The sequence below is a fragment of the Gymnodraco acuticeps genome, unplaced genomic scaffold, assembly GCF_902827175.1.
Source record: "Gymnodraco acuticeps unplaced genomic scaffold, fGymAcu1.1, whole genome shotgun sequence".
Taxonomy (NCBI): domain Eukaryota; kingdom Metazoa; phylum Chordata; class Actinopteri; order Perciformes; family Bathydraconidae; genus Gymnodraco; species Gymnodraco acuticeps.
In genome coordinates this window covers 248,533-262,337 of record NW_022992100.1, presented here as the reverse complement: position 1 = coordinate 262,337, position 13,805 = coordinate 248,533, and the positions used below count along the sequence as shown (strand labels likewise).

Below are 13,805 nucleotides of genomic sequence, written 5' to 3'. Positions count from 1 at the left end.
TGTTTAGGTTAAACTGTGTCTTGGTGTTCACAAAGTGTACAAATCTTCTTTACACTTTAAATGTTTCATTCTTAATTTAATTTGATGAATTGGTTGTTTTTAAAATCTCAGGATATTCACATTCTTCGTTTGGTTGTAAATAATAACACCATCACAAATTGTACACATGCTAGCTCTTTATTGTCTGTGCAGTATTACTACTTTGCGAAAAATAAAAGTAAGGCACTGCCAAACCAAACAGATCAGAGACAACAAAAACATTTACAAATATATATATATATATTACACTCTGGAAATATAAATATGTGATTATAAAATCTATATTAACTCCTACGGCCCAGCCTTAGTGGTCAATCGTTTGCATAGACAATATTAGGATTTATTAGAGGACTCGTACAAAAATAAGGAACCTTGTTTATAAGTAGTCTATTTCCCTAGCTGAGGACGTTTATAAAGTGTTACAAAACATGATGTAACAATGTAAAAAAGGCATTAAATTCAACATTTACTGTAATATCACAATTATTATATTACTAGTTTGAGTTATAGTTATTTCTCTAGAAAAGCTTGTATTATAAATTCTGCATGCAATGCTTTGCTAATAAACTTCAAACATGTTCACTCTACATAATAGCTTTTAAAATGAAAGGTAAAAGACTCTATATTTGTATCAATACAAAAAAATAGTAACATTTTTATCAAAATCGGGCCTCTAATTGGCATATCATCCAAGTAAAGATCTACTTTCTGAAATAAGACATGAAGCTCATTTTGAAATGCTGAACACAATCATCGTTTTCATTTCACACCCCCAGAGATCCCTCCTCTCACACATTAGTGTTTTGTCAGGGTGCTGCGGGCTTTGATCACAGCGTGAGGATGGTCGGGGAGTGCAGGGAGTGATCCGATTGGTCTCCACTGCTGCTGCTGCGGCGGTGGGCTATCCCGCAGGGCTGTGGGACCTGAGAGTGGTGGATGTTTCCGTGATGGGAGGAAGCATGGGACGTGGTGGAGGCGCTGGTGTCCAAAGAGGCAGAGGGGTAGGTGAAAATCATACCAGCTGTGAAGGGCGTGAGGGAGGGAGTGGATGCGAGAACCGGAGTGTGGAGAGACTCTGATTCAGAGGCAGCAGACGAGGCAGCCGCTGTTTCACGTTTGGTTGGGATGGTTATCCTCGGTTTAGGCTTCTCTACTTTTGTTGGCTGTCTGGTTGAGGGTCCGGGTCTGCTGAAGTCATGTGGCTCCAGTTTGATGCCTCCCAAAGCAGAAATGGATGGATTTGGGTCCGAATCTGAATCCGATCCCTCTATTTTACAAATGGGACGGTGAGCTTCCAGGACCAGCTCAAGCTTGTCCTTCTCCTTTTCTAATTCTGCTATTTCCTTCTGTAACTTTGACTTTTCATCTTCCAGTATGTCAGTCTCCTACACCAGGGGGAAAGCAGAACAAGAGAAACACATAAGTAATTTCTCTCATGTGTCTTTGAGACAATACATTATATTTAAAGCATTAATGTCATAACATGTTTACAATGTGCACTCACATTTTGCAGTGTGTCTGTTAGCTCCCGACGGCGATTGCGACATTTTGCTGCTGCCATCTTATTCCGCTCCCTTCTTATTCTACGTCTCTCCATCTCTTCTTGGGATAGCTTTAATGAGAAAGACAAAAACAAAGTTTAAGACAAGATACCCCAGACAAAAACATTGTTTTAATGCACAACTCAGTGGCTAAAGTTATTATTATACTATGTTCAGACTAGTTAGACACTACTTGGGACACATTCTCTATCTGCATCTGTAGATGTATTTTAAATATACCAAAACTAAACATTAGATTAGGTCTCATTTGCATTGCAGAAACGTTGTAATAAAAAACAATTGTGTTGATGTAGGTTATGAAATTGGGAATGTTTATGGTGAAATCCATGAGTTCAAATGTTTCACCATTTGCAAAAGGGGTGTCTTTCCTAAAAATACAGAAAATAAGTTAACCTAATGCAGTAGCGATATTTTCTAAATCCCTTTAATGTCTAACATTTGATTGTGAAACCTTCTTGCTGTGGGCAACATACACAACATTTGAAGTGTAAAGCCAGACATGTTAAAGTACATGACACAGGAGAAATACTACCACCATGTGCGTGCTCTGAGTCATCACAGCCATGGCAGCTAAATGATTTTTGAAATGTCTGAGCTTTTGTGCCTTTTGTAACACCCAAACTCTGACTACATCCAGCGCCCTCATGAATAATTGCTGTTGATCCAATATTTCCCGGGCTTTCATTGGTGATGAGTCATGCTCAGTCTCTAGCGGTGACTCAGGTGTGAGTCACTGAACATGACTTGCCCCTGTGAGTCACATGACAAGTCTACTTCCTGTACCATAGAATTACAACTTCAGGGAGAAAAAAACTGTGATGTGTGCCAACATGTGCCTGAGGAAACTACAGAAACTACACTTTGCGGAACAGGGTGATGGTTCTAAAGGTTAAAACTGGGTCACTTTAACATCTATGGTAACTTGTTTTTTTATATACTTGACATTGCTCTCCTGCCAAAAGACTAATCTTTGCAAACAGTGTGTCACATGTGATCATTTTTACTGAATCAACATTGAGTCAAAGTAAACACCATCAAAGAACATAACAATGTGTTTTCCTCCTGGGAGAAAATTATCCTTTTTTTTAATATATTAAGTAACCTCTCTACATAATCTTGTCCTTACTCTATTGCTAAATGTATTTATCGGATGTGTAAGTCAAAAGGAAATGACACATAGAGGGTATTACACACTAGTTACACAAATGATTCTGCTCCTCCACACCCCTTACGAACAGCCCCCCCAATAGGGAAAATATGACTCCCAAGAGATCTAAGTTAATACCTATCACTATTTCTCAACAGTAGAAACACACACAATCCACACTAACCAGTGTCTGTATCAGTGTTTGTATGTTCATAACGTTTCAGATTCATTAAGAAGTACTTTCTTACATGCTGGTCATTCCTGTGCCTTGTCGAAGCAGTAGTGTGTGCAGCAGCTCTTATGACACCTGGTCGGAGGAAAATGGGGGTGGTGGAGCCAGAGGCCGTGCCCCAGAGAGGGTTGGGTAGGGAGGAACTGGAGATCTTGAAGGGCCCGGCGGATGCAGGATTGAGGGCTGGACCAACCACTGGAGGTCCTGGTTGGTTGTGATGGCATTGAGGCTTGGTACAAATGGACTGCTCCCAGCCATTGTATACTTCTGGGTAAAATAGGTTGAAAAGACAAACACAAAATAGGTTGAAAAGACAGACATTAATAAAGTTAATTTAAGATGGGATCGATTACAAAACACAAAACAATTAAAGTAAACCATTAATGTTGAAAATAATTAAGATCCTTAATATTGAGTTTGACTAATTCCAATATGATAAGTGGTGGAAGAAGTTTTAAAGTAGAAATATCTCACAAATAACATTTCTGAATTTAAATGATTACATAAGTAAAAAACTTCTAAAAAGTATAACAACAAATTCCTGGTAGCCTATCAAAAGTAAATGTAATGGATTCTTATGCAGAATCCAAAGTGTTATTGTACTAATGGCTATCATTCAGTTGTAATCACATTGAATGAGTATATATTTAAAGTATCTATCTATCTATCTATTTGTATCTTGTAGATTGTCGAGCCAACTTAGTTTGTATACTGGGTTAGTAGTGTAGTACTGCATCATATCATTGTTTATCATATGTCCAAAGTACAACATTTCCCCTCTGAGATAGTGGAATAGATGTAAACTACAATAAAGAATACAATTTAAATGCTCAAGCAAAATAAAAATGAAAAATCAGGAGTGTTACATTCCTATTCCTACTGGGTATAATGCCTGTATTCTACTGCACAAAACACATATATATATATATATATATATATATATATATATGGTAGCTTGGTATTTACAATTTAAACAACTTTTTGTTACTTTTACAAGAAAGTTAATATTGTGTTTTACCGATTTGACCACTGACTCTGTGATAACCTATGGTCTAGTTAATTGAAAGTTCACCAACCTGCTCCTGCTGTGTGTTGCTGGTGCTTCCCTGGGAGTGAGACCCAGAGGAGCTGCCAGTGTACGCCGGGTTTCCTCTCCCTTGATTCCCAAAGTTTTGATACATCCTTTCTGTTTAAATGAAAAGAAACTAGCTCCCGGCTGTGGATATAAAGCCTTTACCTCTCACGAAAAGTACTTTCGGGATGATTCTCGTGTGTCAATTCAAACTCTGGGCAAGCCCACCTTATTGCGGTAAATCGGTAGAGTCCAAACAGGCACGTCTTCAAGGGGGTACAAGGAAGAAAATATCACCTTGCTTTTTTTCAAATCGCCTTAAAACCTCTGAAAACGACTTTCAGTACGTCCTCCCGGAGTTAGTCATATATTTTTAACCAAAAGTCTGGGAATGATTGTGAGGTTGTAAACTCTTAAAGCGGCACTGTATGTTCACCACGCCCCTCCGTAGTTACGGGAAATAGTGCTGTCTGGAACCTCGCACGAATCAAACCACGTGCCGTGACGTAATTGACCATATATGGTGAGAGTTTCCTCCACGCGGGATTCCTCACAGAAACCACTTCTGATGCATTGGTTGAAATACTACTGCAATTTCCTACAGCAGTGGAAGTACTGTCGATTACGTAATAATTAATTTACTCTAACGTTAAATATTTGAATAAAAGGTGATATAAAAAGGATTGTTATATAAAAAATTGAACACTGTCACTTTATTATTACATCTATACATTTAAGTACAGATCTGCCAGCAATTGTACATTTAGGAATATTATTATGTTCCAGAGAGAGGTGTATATTTACCTTTATGATTGTTACTGAGGTTGCAGTAAGTGTTCTGAATTATACTGAAATAAAATTCTTCTCTCCATCATGTCATTCTGAAAATATTGTCGTCTATCACATTACCACTAAAAACTACAACCAATCAATCATTAAAATATAATATACTGTATTGCTTTCCGGCCATGTCAACCCAAACGTATCACTAGTATCTGTGTAAAGGCAGTGACTGACTAGTTTTCATTTTCAAATAGTTTTCAGAAATTATAAATATCTTGATTATGATGGGCTACAATAAATGAATTAAATAACCAATTAGTTAATAGCAGACTTTACCAATTACTTACGTAAGCATGAAATTGTGGACTTTAATATGTTATACCAGTACAAATACTTTTACATAACAAAGAGCTAATTCCACTATTTGTCGACTGTATAACTGTCAGGTCTGATAATTACATGTGACTTGTTAGACGCTTTTATCCAAAGCGACTTACATTACATTACATTACATTACATTGCATTTAGCTGACGCTTTTGTCCAAAGCGACTTACAATAAGTACATTAGACCAGGAAGACACAACCTTGAAGAAAACAGAATCATATAAGTATATCAGGTTTCATAGAGCCAAACATTTCAAGTGCTACTCAACTGGCTTTAGGTAATCCAGTCCTTTATTGGTATAAAAGTGCTTCGTTAATAGTTCTAACGCTCGAAGTGGAGTCGAAAGAGATGAGTTTTCAGTTTGCGCCGGAAGATGTGCAAGCTATCTGCCGTCCTGATGTCAATGGGGAGCTCATTCCACCATCTTGGAGCCAGGATAGCAAACCCACGTGTTTTCGCCGATGGGAACTTGGGTCCCCCTCGCAGCGAGGGCGCAACGAGTCGTTTGGCTGATGCAGAGCGTAGTGCATGCGCTGGGGTGTACGGTTTAACCATGTCCTGGATGTAGGAAGGGCCAGATCCATTTGCAGCACGGTAAGCAAGTACCAGTGTCTTGAAGTGGATTCTAGCAGTTACCGGAAGCCAGTGAAGGGAGCGGAGGAGCGGAGTGGTGTGGGAGAATTTAGGAAGGTTGAAAACCAGACGAGCCGCTGCATTCTGGATGAGCTGCAGAGGTCGGATGGCACATGCAGGTAGACCAGCCAGGAGGGAGTTGCAGTAGTCTAGGCGTGAGATGACGAGAGCCTGGACCAGAACCTGAGTCGCTTTCTGAGTCAGCTGGGGACGTATCTTCCTGATGTTGTAAAGCGTGTATCTGCAGCAGCGGGTTGTAGCAGCGATGTTTGCAGTGAAGGACAGGTTGTTATCTAGAGTCACACCCAGATTCCTTGCAGTCTGAGTCGGGGGAAACAACTGAGGTGCCGATGTTGATTGTCAGGTCAAGAGTTGGACAATCTTTTCCCGGGAGGAAGAGCAGCTCAGTCTTGTCAAGGTTGAGCTTGAGGTGGTGAGCAGACATCCACTGAGAGATGTCAGCTAGACAAGCAGAGATGCGTGCGACGACCTGGGTCTCTGAGCGGGGAAAGGACAGAATTAATTGGGTGTCGTCAGCGTAGCAGTGGTAAGAAAAACCATGCGGGCTAATGACTGATCCGAGCGAGTTTGTGTACAAGGAGAAGAGGAGGGGACCAAGAACAGAGCCCTGAGGGACCCCCGTAGTTAATTGACAAGGGTCGGACTCAGACCCTCTCCAAGTCACCCTGTAGGTACGGTCTTTCAGGTATGAGGTGAGGAGGGAAAGTGCAGAGCCAGAAACTCCAAGTTTTTGGAGAGTGCGAAGGAGGATCTGATGAACTTACATACTCAATACTGTGGGAAATCCCCACAGGAGCAATTTGGGGTGAAGTGTCTTGCCCAGGGACACAACGACATGCTGACTGCAGTGGAGTTTGAACCTGTGCGCCCCCTGATCCGAACACCAACGCACAGCGCCACACGCCTCCATAATAGTTAAAACTCTTATTATGAGACAGCAGAAAGAAAAAAAATGCTAACATTTTATCTTAAATATGAACTTTAAGATTACATATCTGCTCCAGGATCAGTTATGAAACGGATCATAAAGTAGGGATAAAGCTAGAAGCATGAGCCTAATGGCGGTGAGGTCTTAGGTCTTTGGTAGTCACTTTCACTACAAAAACCACATCAACACACAAGCATGCCTGTGGAGATGAGTCAGTGCATCGCCACAGTGCTTCTCAATTAATTCACCATCCGTTTCAACAGATGTTTTACTATCAAGCACAAAATAGACCAGATTCAAAAGCTGCATGCTGTAGATTCAGTAAGCTTAGGCTGTCACAGCAGCTGCTGACCTTGCAGTCCCCAAGGACAGAGTTCCCGGCAAAGGCTGATTTCTCCTCACTGCTGATACACCAGTGTCTCACATTACTCCTAATTCTACTTATATACTGTAGGAATAAGAAGTGTGGAATATTAATGTTTTTTTAAAAGAGTCACTAAAGATAATTGCAAAGACGGTTTGTGATAATTTTTTTATGTGGGAAAAGGAGAAAAATGTTGTATATTACTAATCCTCATCTACAGAGAAGTTAACACGTTGAATCGTGGCCTTCTGTCTCTTCATAACTTATTAATGAGGATAGATACAATGGAGTTAAACTGAAACTGCCGCGAGCATGACATTGAATAAAGCATGCCTGTTGCTCATTGGTCCATTTCACTGCCGAGTTTTAAATTTCACATTTCAACAATATTTCACCCTGTGATAATGAGGACAAATATACAGGATGTTTTATTGTCAATGTGGTTGGTGGTATCATCGGAAGAGATATGGGGTAAAGGTGAGAGTCTGATGACTAAAGCTTCAGGAATGCTATGAGGCCAAACAGGCTGTGTCTCTAATTGTGTCCCAACATGTCGGTCAACTTTTTTCTCCTGATTGCAGCTTCATTCATCCACCAGCTGTTCCTTTATCTCTTTTTTTATTAGATAATGTCTGCGCATCAGAATATTTTTGAATTTTGCATATTACATGTTAGCATATGAGTGTTTTTTTTTTGTTTCACTCCATGTTTTCCCTACAAAAGTTAACCATTTTCTGGAGGGGAAAAATAAAGTTTAGATTCCAATACCATTCACTCATCCTAAAAAAACTCCCCCACACCCACCCACACATCCCACACACAAACATGCCTCACAAAGCATTAAACATCCTCATGCCACACACTTTTTTTATTTGGTTTAGTGGGTGTTAAATTCACACCTTAATTGTTTTGCTGTGACTATACAGTGCATATTGTTACATGCCTAAACAAAGTATGTAAAGTTTACTGGTAGTAAAATAAATGTCGATTCAAATCTATAAAAGTGGTAATTGTATTTAAATAATGTAATTAAAATACTGTAAAACGGTATGGGAAATATTTTATAACATATTATATATTGTCAGCTTGGCATTGAAATAGTATTGTATAGAAAAAAAGTATAGATGCATAGTAAAATGTACTAAGTAATAATAGCAACAACTTGTTCTGAAGTGGCCAACATGAAAGTAGTGGAATTGTGGCTGGTCCAGATGGAGTTAATTTAACTGCATTATTTGACTACTGTTTAGTATTTTTACGTTTAATTAACTTGTTTTAAATGTTCAAATAATGAAGCATAGGTACTGTATAAAGGTGCTAAAAATGAAAATAATCAAACTACAAGTATCTCAAAGTATCTGAGCCACCACCGCCCAACGACAGATGATAAGATTTAAGTTCCATATTCAACTCAGGATTGTAGTGTACTGGAAGTATACATTTGCAGGAATACTGACAGTTCATTAAGAACAAGTTATTTGCCACTACTGAGAATGTAATAAATCAGTTTCCCTCTAAAATTCTAAATGCAACCAACAAACAGATGATAATGGAAAAGAAAATAGTAAGATCAAAAATGATTTACACAAGGAAGTCTTAGCAGTACCTGCTGTGTGTATTTGGACAGCTGTGTACTTGTATACTTACATGGTTGTCTGCCACGCAGGCACACTGAATTCAGCCAACCGCAGTGGATGGGTGGGATCAGTCCGGTTGTAGCCACGTAGCTAGCTAACAACGTTAGCTGTGCAGGTAAGCTGGGCTCTTCTGCTCCTTATTTACTTAATAGTCGTAAACATTATCCATCAGTCACGCAGTGTGTACCTTTAAAATACTGATGTTATATGTGTAATCCAACTGGGCGGCTTCATCGAGTGTTGGTTGAAAATATGATGTTGTTAACTTAGCTTGCCTGGCTATGTAGATAGCAGTAACTGTTAGCATTAACTGTTAGCATTAACTGTTAGCATTAACTGTTAGCTACCATTGAATAAGTTTACACGTAGTTAGGTTAGCTGTTGGTATTAACGTGAGCAAAGCTAACATCTTACTTGTATCATGTATTGAATGAAATGTTTTAATGTAAGTTGTGGTATAACATCACAGTGCTTCTCTAAGATGGCAAAAATGACTTAAATTAGCTGAGATGTAGCTAATGTGTGAATGTTTTTATTTTAAGCTAACGTCAGCAAACGTCAACATGGACTTGCCACAACAGGGGTACCGAGCAAGTAAGTGGAACCTTCATGAATCACCGTATTACTCAGAGTTAACGTTTTTGTGAAAAATTTGACAAATATCCGTCCATGGTGTCTACTTCCTATTTTCTTACCAACTACAGCTAGACACACTGAGCTTAAGTTAATCTCTTCCTGCTTTAGGTTTATTATAGTTCACCTTAATTGATCTACGTGGTTTGGAAAATATATTAGAAAGACCAGTCCAATGCATTACAATTCAAGCATCACAATGACAGCCTCTACAACTGTACATGTAGTTGAATCAACAATAGGTACACAAACTGAAAATCACAACTTTTTGAATAGGATTTGTTTCAGGAACTTCTCATTATCTTGCTCATCACTCATATTCATCTATTATATGAATAAATTAAACAATTTGAGTTCAGGTTATTGTTGATATTGTGGATAATAAGCTGGTATAAATACATGAATATCACCAAGATTTGATACTTATTAAATACCCTCTTTGTAATCCGTTGTGTTTTTCCTTTCCACAGCTAAACCGAGAGCTCGTGCACCCCCCCCCACAGCAGACTCTGTGCTGTTTGATGACACCAGCTCTGCAGCACCAGCAATGAACAGTCAAGGATACTACACTCCTGGGTACAATATGGCAGGACCCCAAAATGACATGCAAGGGGGTGCTGGGCCGAACAACATGTTTGCTGACCCGATGGCCAACGCTGCAATGATGTACGGCTCCTCTTTAGCAAACACAGGAAAAGATATGGTGAACAAGGAGGTGAGCAAAACAAGGATATTGATTTCTACTTTTATGGGGTTTTAACTCAGTAACCTATAAATAAGGTAAAGTCCTAGATTTGATAAATAATAGACTTCTACCACAAAAATATTTTCTTGGGTGATTCAATCTCAAGTTGACAGTTTTAATACAGGTGTCGATGAACCACAAATACATAATGTGATAAAATAATAGGTCTAAACGGGTGCAAAGTCAACGTTTTCCTCCATGAAGGTGTTCTTGTGCCATTTTATTTAATTTATGTCCAAAAAGGTAACAAGTTGGTCAATTAAAGTTATTCAACATAGAACCACATTGATGTGTACTTTCATTTACACTGTTGAACCGCTCAAATCAATTGTCCAAAAATGACAACACTATTATAATATAAGTGCAGCCTCGTCTTTATTTGCAGCTGTGCAGAAATACTGGGTTTAAACATAATTACTAAGGGGAGTCATTGTAAGTGGACAGGTCTTTCAATAAAGCAGACACATTTCTGGTTTGTCTTTTAATAAAGAGAAACCGTCTGTGAAGTAACTCACCGAAGAAAAAGGGTAGGTCCTCACAAAGTAAATATTGCATGTGGAAAGCAGTTTAATTAAACTGATGTTGATCTGCCGGATTAGTAACTCTACATAGACTGGGTGTTGCACAGTGCTAAGGGCGGTCAAAGCCTCCTTTTTAAAGAATACCATGTAATACCAACTGTATTTATTAACTTTCGCAGACTTTCACTCTTCATCTGCTAAGTTAATGTTTGCCCTTCCTTTGCCTTTCAGATCAGCAAGTTCATGTCTGTGAACAAGCTGAAATACTTCTTTGCCGTCGACACCAGATATGTGTTGAAGAAACTTATGATCCTCATGTTCCCCTACACACATCAGGTAATCACAGCCATTCAGACTTTGTCCTACAGCATTCAGGACGACACAAAACATTTAATATCGTACATAGCTGCTTGATAATTTTGCCTGGTATCATATTTACACCCACATACTGTATCTCATTGAAACCATGCAAACAAGATAATCAGCCACTTAATCACCACTCCAACTTCATTTATACATCATGATGGCGTGATTGTCAGGGTGGGAAAGTGCACTAAGCTCAGTTAGTTCCCACACACTTGAACTTATTGAGATTGTTAATCAAGTCCCAAACAATCTGTGCCCTGATAATGACTGAACTACACAGACCTCGTAAAGCAAGGGTCACAAAAGGCCATACATATACGTACACATATGTACAGACAAGAATAATTACGATAATCATTTAAAAATATAACAGACAAAGATGGCTCAAGTCAAATTATATCTAAAAATGTCCATAACACATACTTGTGTATCATGTGAACTGTTAATATAAAATAAAAAATGTGACATATCTATTTCCAGTTTCCCTTCTTATCTTCTTCTTCATTATTTGGTTTTAAGATGCCATATTTTCTTTCAAGAGCATATTTTAAGTGTTAAGTGTTAATGTGTGCTTTTATCAATCTTCTAGGACTGCTGTTAGTCCTAATTTATCATTGAGCTTTAATATTGTTTGAATTAACTTCCATAAAGTTATTCTCTAGTTTCCATTTTATTGTTTAATACAAACTACGTTTTTCCATCTTGTAGACCCTTCAGATTAAAGAGCTTTACTGACGACAGCCTCTTCTGTATTTGTGTTCTTGTTAGGATTGGGAAGTGCGTTACCATCGGGACACGCCACTGCCTCCACGACAGGATGTGAACGCACCAGATCTCTACATACCAAGTACGTTTTCTATAAATACAAAAAATATCAGTGACAGAGGATTTTCTGATGCCTGTATATAGTGCATTAACTGTGCTTTGTCTTTTAGCGATGGCTTTCATTACCTACATTTTACTTGCTGGAATGGCCCTCGGCATTCAAAAACGGTAAGTTATTTTTCCATATTTAATTTTCTTTATGACTTACAGTAAATATGTATTTAAAGTTTAATAAGAATTGTCTCTGTGTGAAGGTTCAGTCCCGAGGTTCTTGGTCTGTGTGCCAGCACCGCCCTCGTGTGGGTCATCATCGAGGTGTTGGTGATGCTGTTGAGTTTGTACCTGCTGACGGTGCACAGCGACCTGTCAACATTTGATCTCATCGCCTACAGTGGATACAAATATGTCGGGTAAATATTGTGTTATATTTAAGATGCTTATGATTATATTTTACAAAGCAAGTAAGTGTAAGGGTTCGTTTTTTTACCAAAGCTCCAACTTATTGTGTAATAAAACATTTCAAATGCTTCATAAATTCATATTAACTCACTTTTTTGTAATGCTTCCCCTCTAGGATGATCTTCACAGTGTTGTGTGGCTTACTGTTTGGCAGCGATGGTTACTATGTGGCCCTTGCCTGGTCCTCTTGTGCCCTTATGTTCTTCCTTGTAAGTATTAACAACTATATTTCCAATCTTAAGGTTTTTTTCCTAATCAGAAAACAAAATACATTTGAATACTTTCAGCTTATTACTTTAAACTGAACATGCATGATAAAGCGTTTACCAAATCCTGTGTATCTGGTTTTGATGATCAAAATATTAAATATACTAATATGTTAAAGATACACTGTGATATCTCATTGTTTAGCATTTTTATAAAATCATAATCTTTTTGATGCCTAACAGTGTAAGTTAGCTTGTTACAGCAGCTCAGGAATAAAAAAAACAAAGGGAAAAAAAGTTTAAAACAAGACAAAAATACGAATACAATATATAAAACATTAACACAGCTTTATACATATTCAAACTGTAAACAACTTTAAACCTTTACAGATATGACATATACCTGTTTACAGTAGACCTGGCCCATGGTGATACCTGAAGTGTAGCCTTAAATATTTTTCTGTCTTCGCAGGTTCGATCTCTGAAAATGAAGATCATTCCCTCCACGGACTCCATGGGAACCGGATCAAGTGCCAAACCTCAATTCCGTCTTTACATCACTGTAGTGATTGCAGTGTTTCAGCCCATCATTATATATTGGTTAACCTCTCACTTGGTCAGGTGACCGTGAAGCATTTCTTCACCTGAAATCCAAGTGTATTGGACCCAAAACATTTGGTTGTTGAGTGTTTGTACTCCTGCCTTTATACACTCTTTTGTTGGTAAACTCAAAACAAATGTAGATGGTGTTGAACTGCAGTGTGTGTTGAGCTTGTCAGATAGACCTGTTGATTAATGAAAAGGCTTCATTGATTTAACCACAAAGTGTGACACAGAAAATGTCTCAGTGAACGTTGTTTTTCTCCATGAGTAACTCTGACAAATGCTTATTTTTGGCCATCTAACTTTGAAAACAAAGGCTTTCATTGTGAGATGTGTTTAATCTCAACTCAAATTCAGTTCTAATTCCCTTTTATAAAATGTCCCATGATTTACAGTATTTTCACGCAACGATAAACTCACCCCACAGACATAAAACTCACATTGCACACATGAGTCAAGTACCATTTTCTGGTATGGTGATGTTGCTGCATTATCTTTCTTGTAAGTCCTGAATTTTATTTAAATACATTTGAAAAAGCATGACAATGTTTGGATTTTTCTAGAAAAAATAAATATATTAAGCTTTGTGTATTCGATTTGAAAAGTTTCTAAAGCTAGTTCTTCTGTATTTTTTTGCATCTGT

The 13,805-nt window shown here is 38.2% G+C and overlaps 2 protein-coding genes across 2 annotated transcripts; one reads left to right on the top strand and one right to left on the bottom strand.

Annotated features, from left to right (window-relative positions):
* Positions 1-161: 161 nt before the first annotated feature.
* On the bottom strand, positions 162-4,161 carry fosl1a (FOS like 1, AP-1 transcription factor subunit a). Its single transcript, XM_034202913.1, is given in 5 exon segments — positions 162-1,424; positions 1,544-1,651; positions 2,997-3,070; positions 3,073-3,247; positions 4,057-4,161. Coding segments are annotated over 5 exon segments (1,020 nt in total). The 3' UTR covers positions 162-866.
* A 4,652-nt stretch (positions 4,162-8,813) lies between these two features.
* On the top strand, positions 8,814-13,758 carry yif1a (Yip1 interacting factor homolog A (S. cerevisiae)). The gene is made up of 9 exons (XM_034202867.1): positions 8,814-8,919; positions 9,347-9,398; positions 9,908-10,152; positions 10,935-11,039; positions 11,838-11,916; positions 12,005-12,062; positions 12,149-12,304; positions 12,469-12,562; positions 13,032-13,758. The coding sequence occupies exons 2-9, from the start codon at positions 9,368-9,370 to the stop codon at positions 13,182-13,184; spliced, it is 921 nt and encodes a 306-aa protein (XP_034058758.1). The 5' UTR covers positions 8,814-8,919; positions 9,347-9,367; the 3' UTR covers positions 13,185-13,758.
* Positions 13,759-13,805: the final 47 nt, after the last annotated feature.

Excerpts from the sequence above, each read along its gene's own strand:
- yif1a (XM_034202867.1), top strand. The coding sequence starts at position 9,368 with ATGGACTTGCCACAACAGGGGTACCGAGCAA. Across the intron at positions 9,399-9,907 it reads ACAACAGGGGTACCGAGCAA|CTAAACCGAGAGCTCGTGCA; the intron begins GTAAGTGGAACC and ends TCCTTTCCACAG. Across the intron at positions 10,153-10,934 it reads AAGATATGGTGAACAAGGAG|ATCAGCAAGTTCATGTCTGT; the intron begins GTGAGCAAAACA and ends TTTGCCTTTCAG.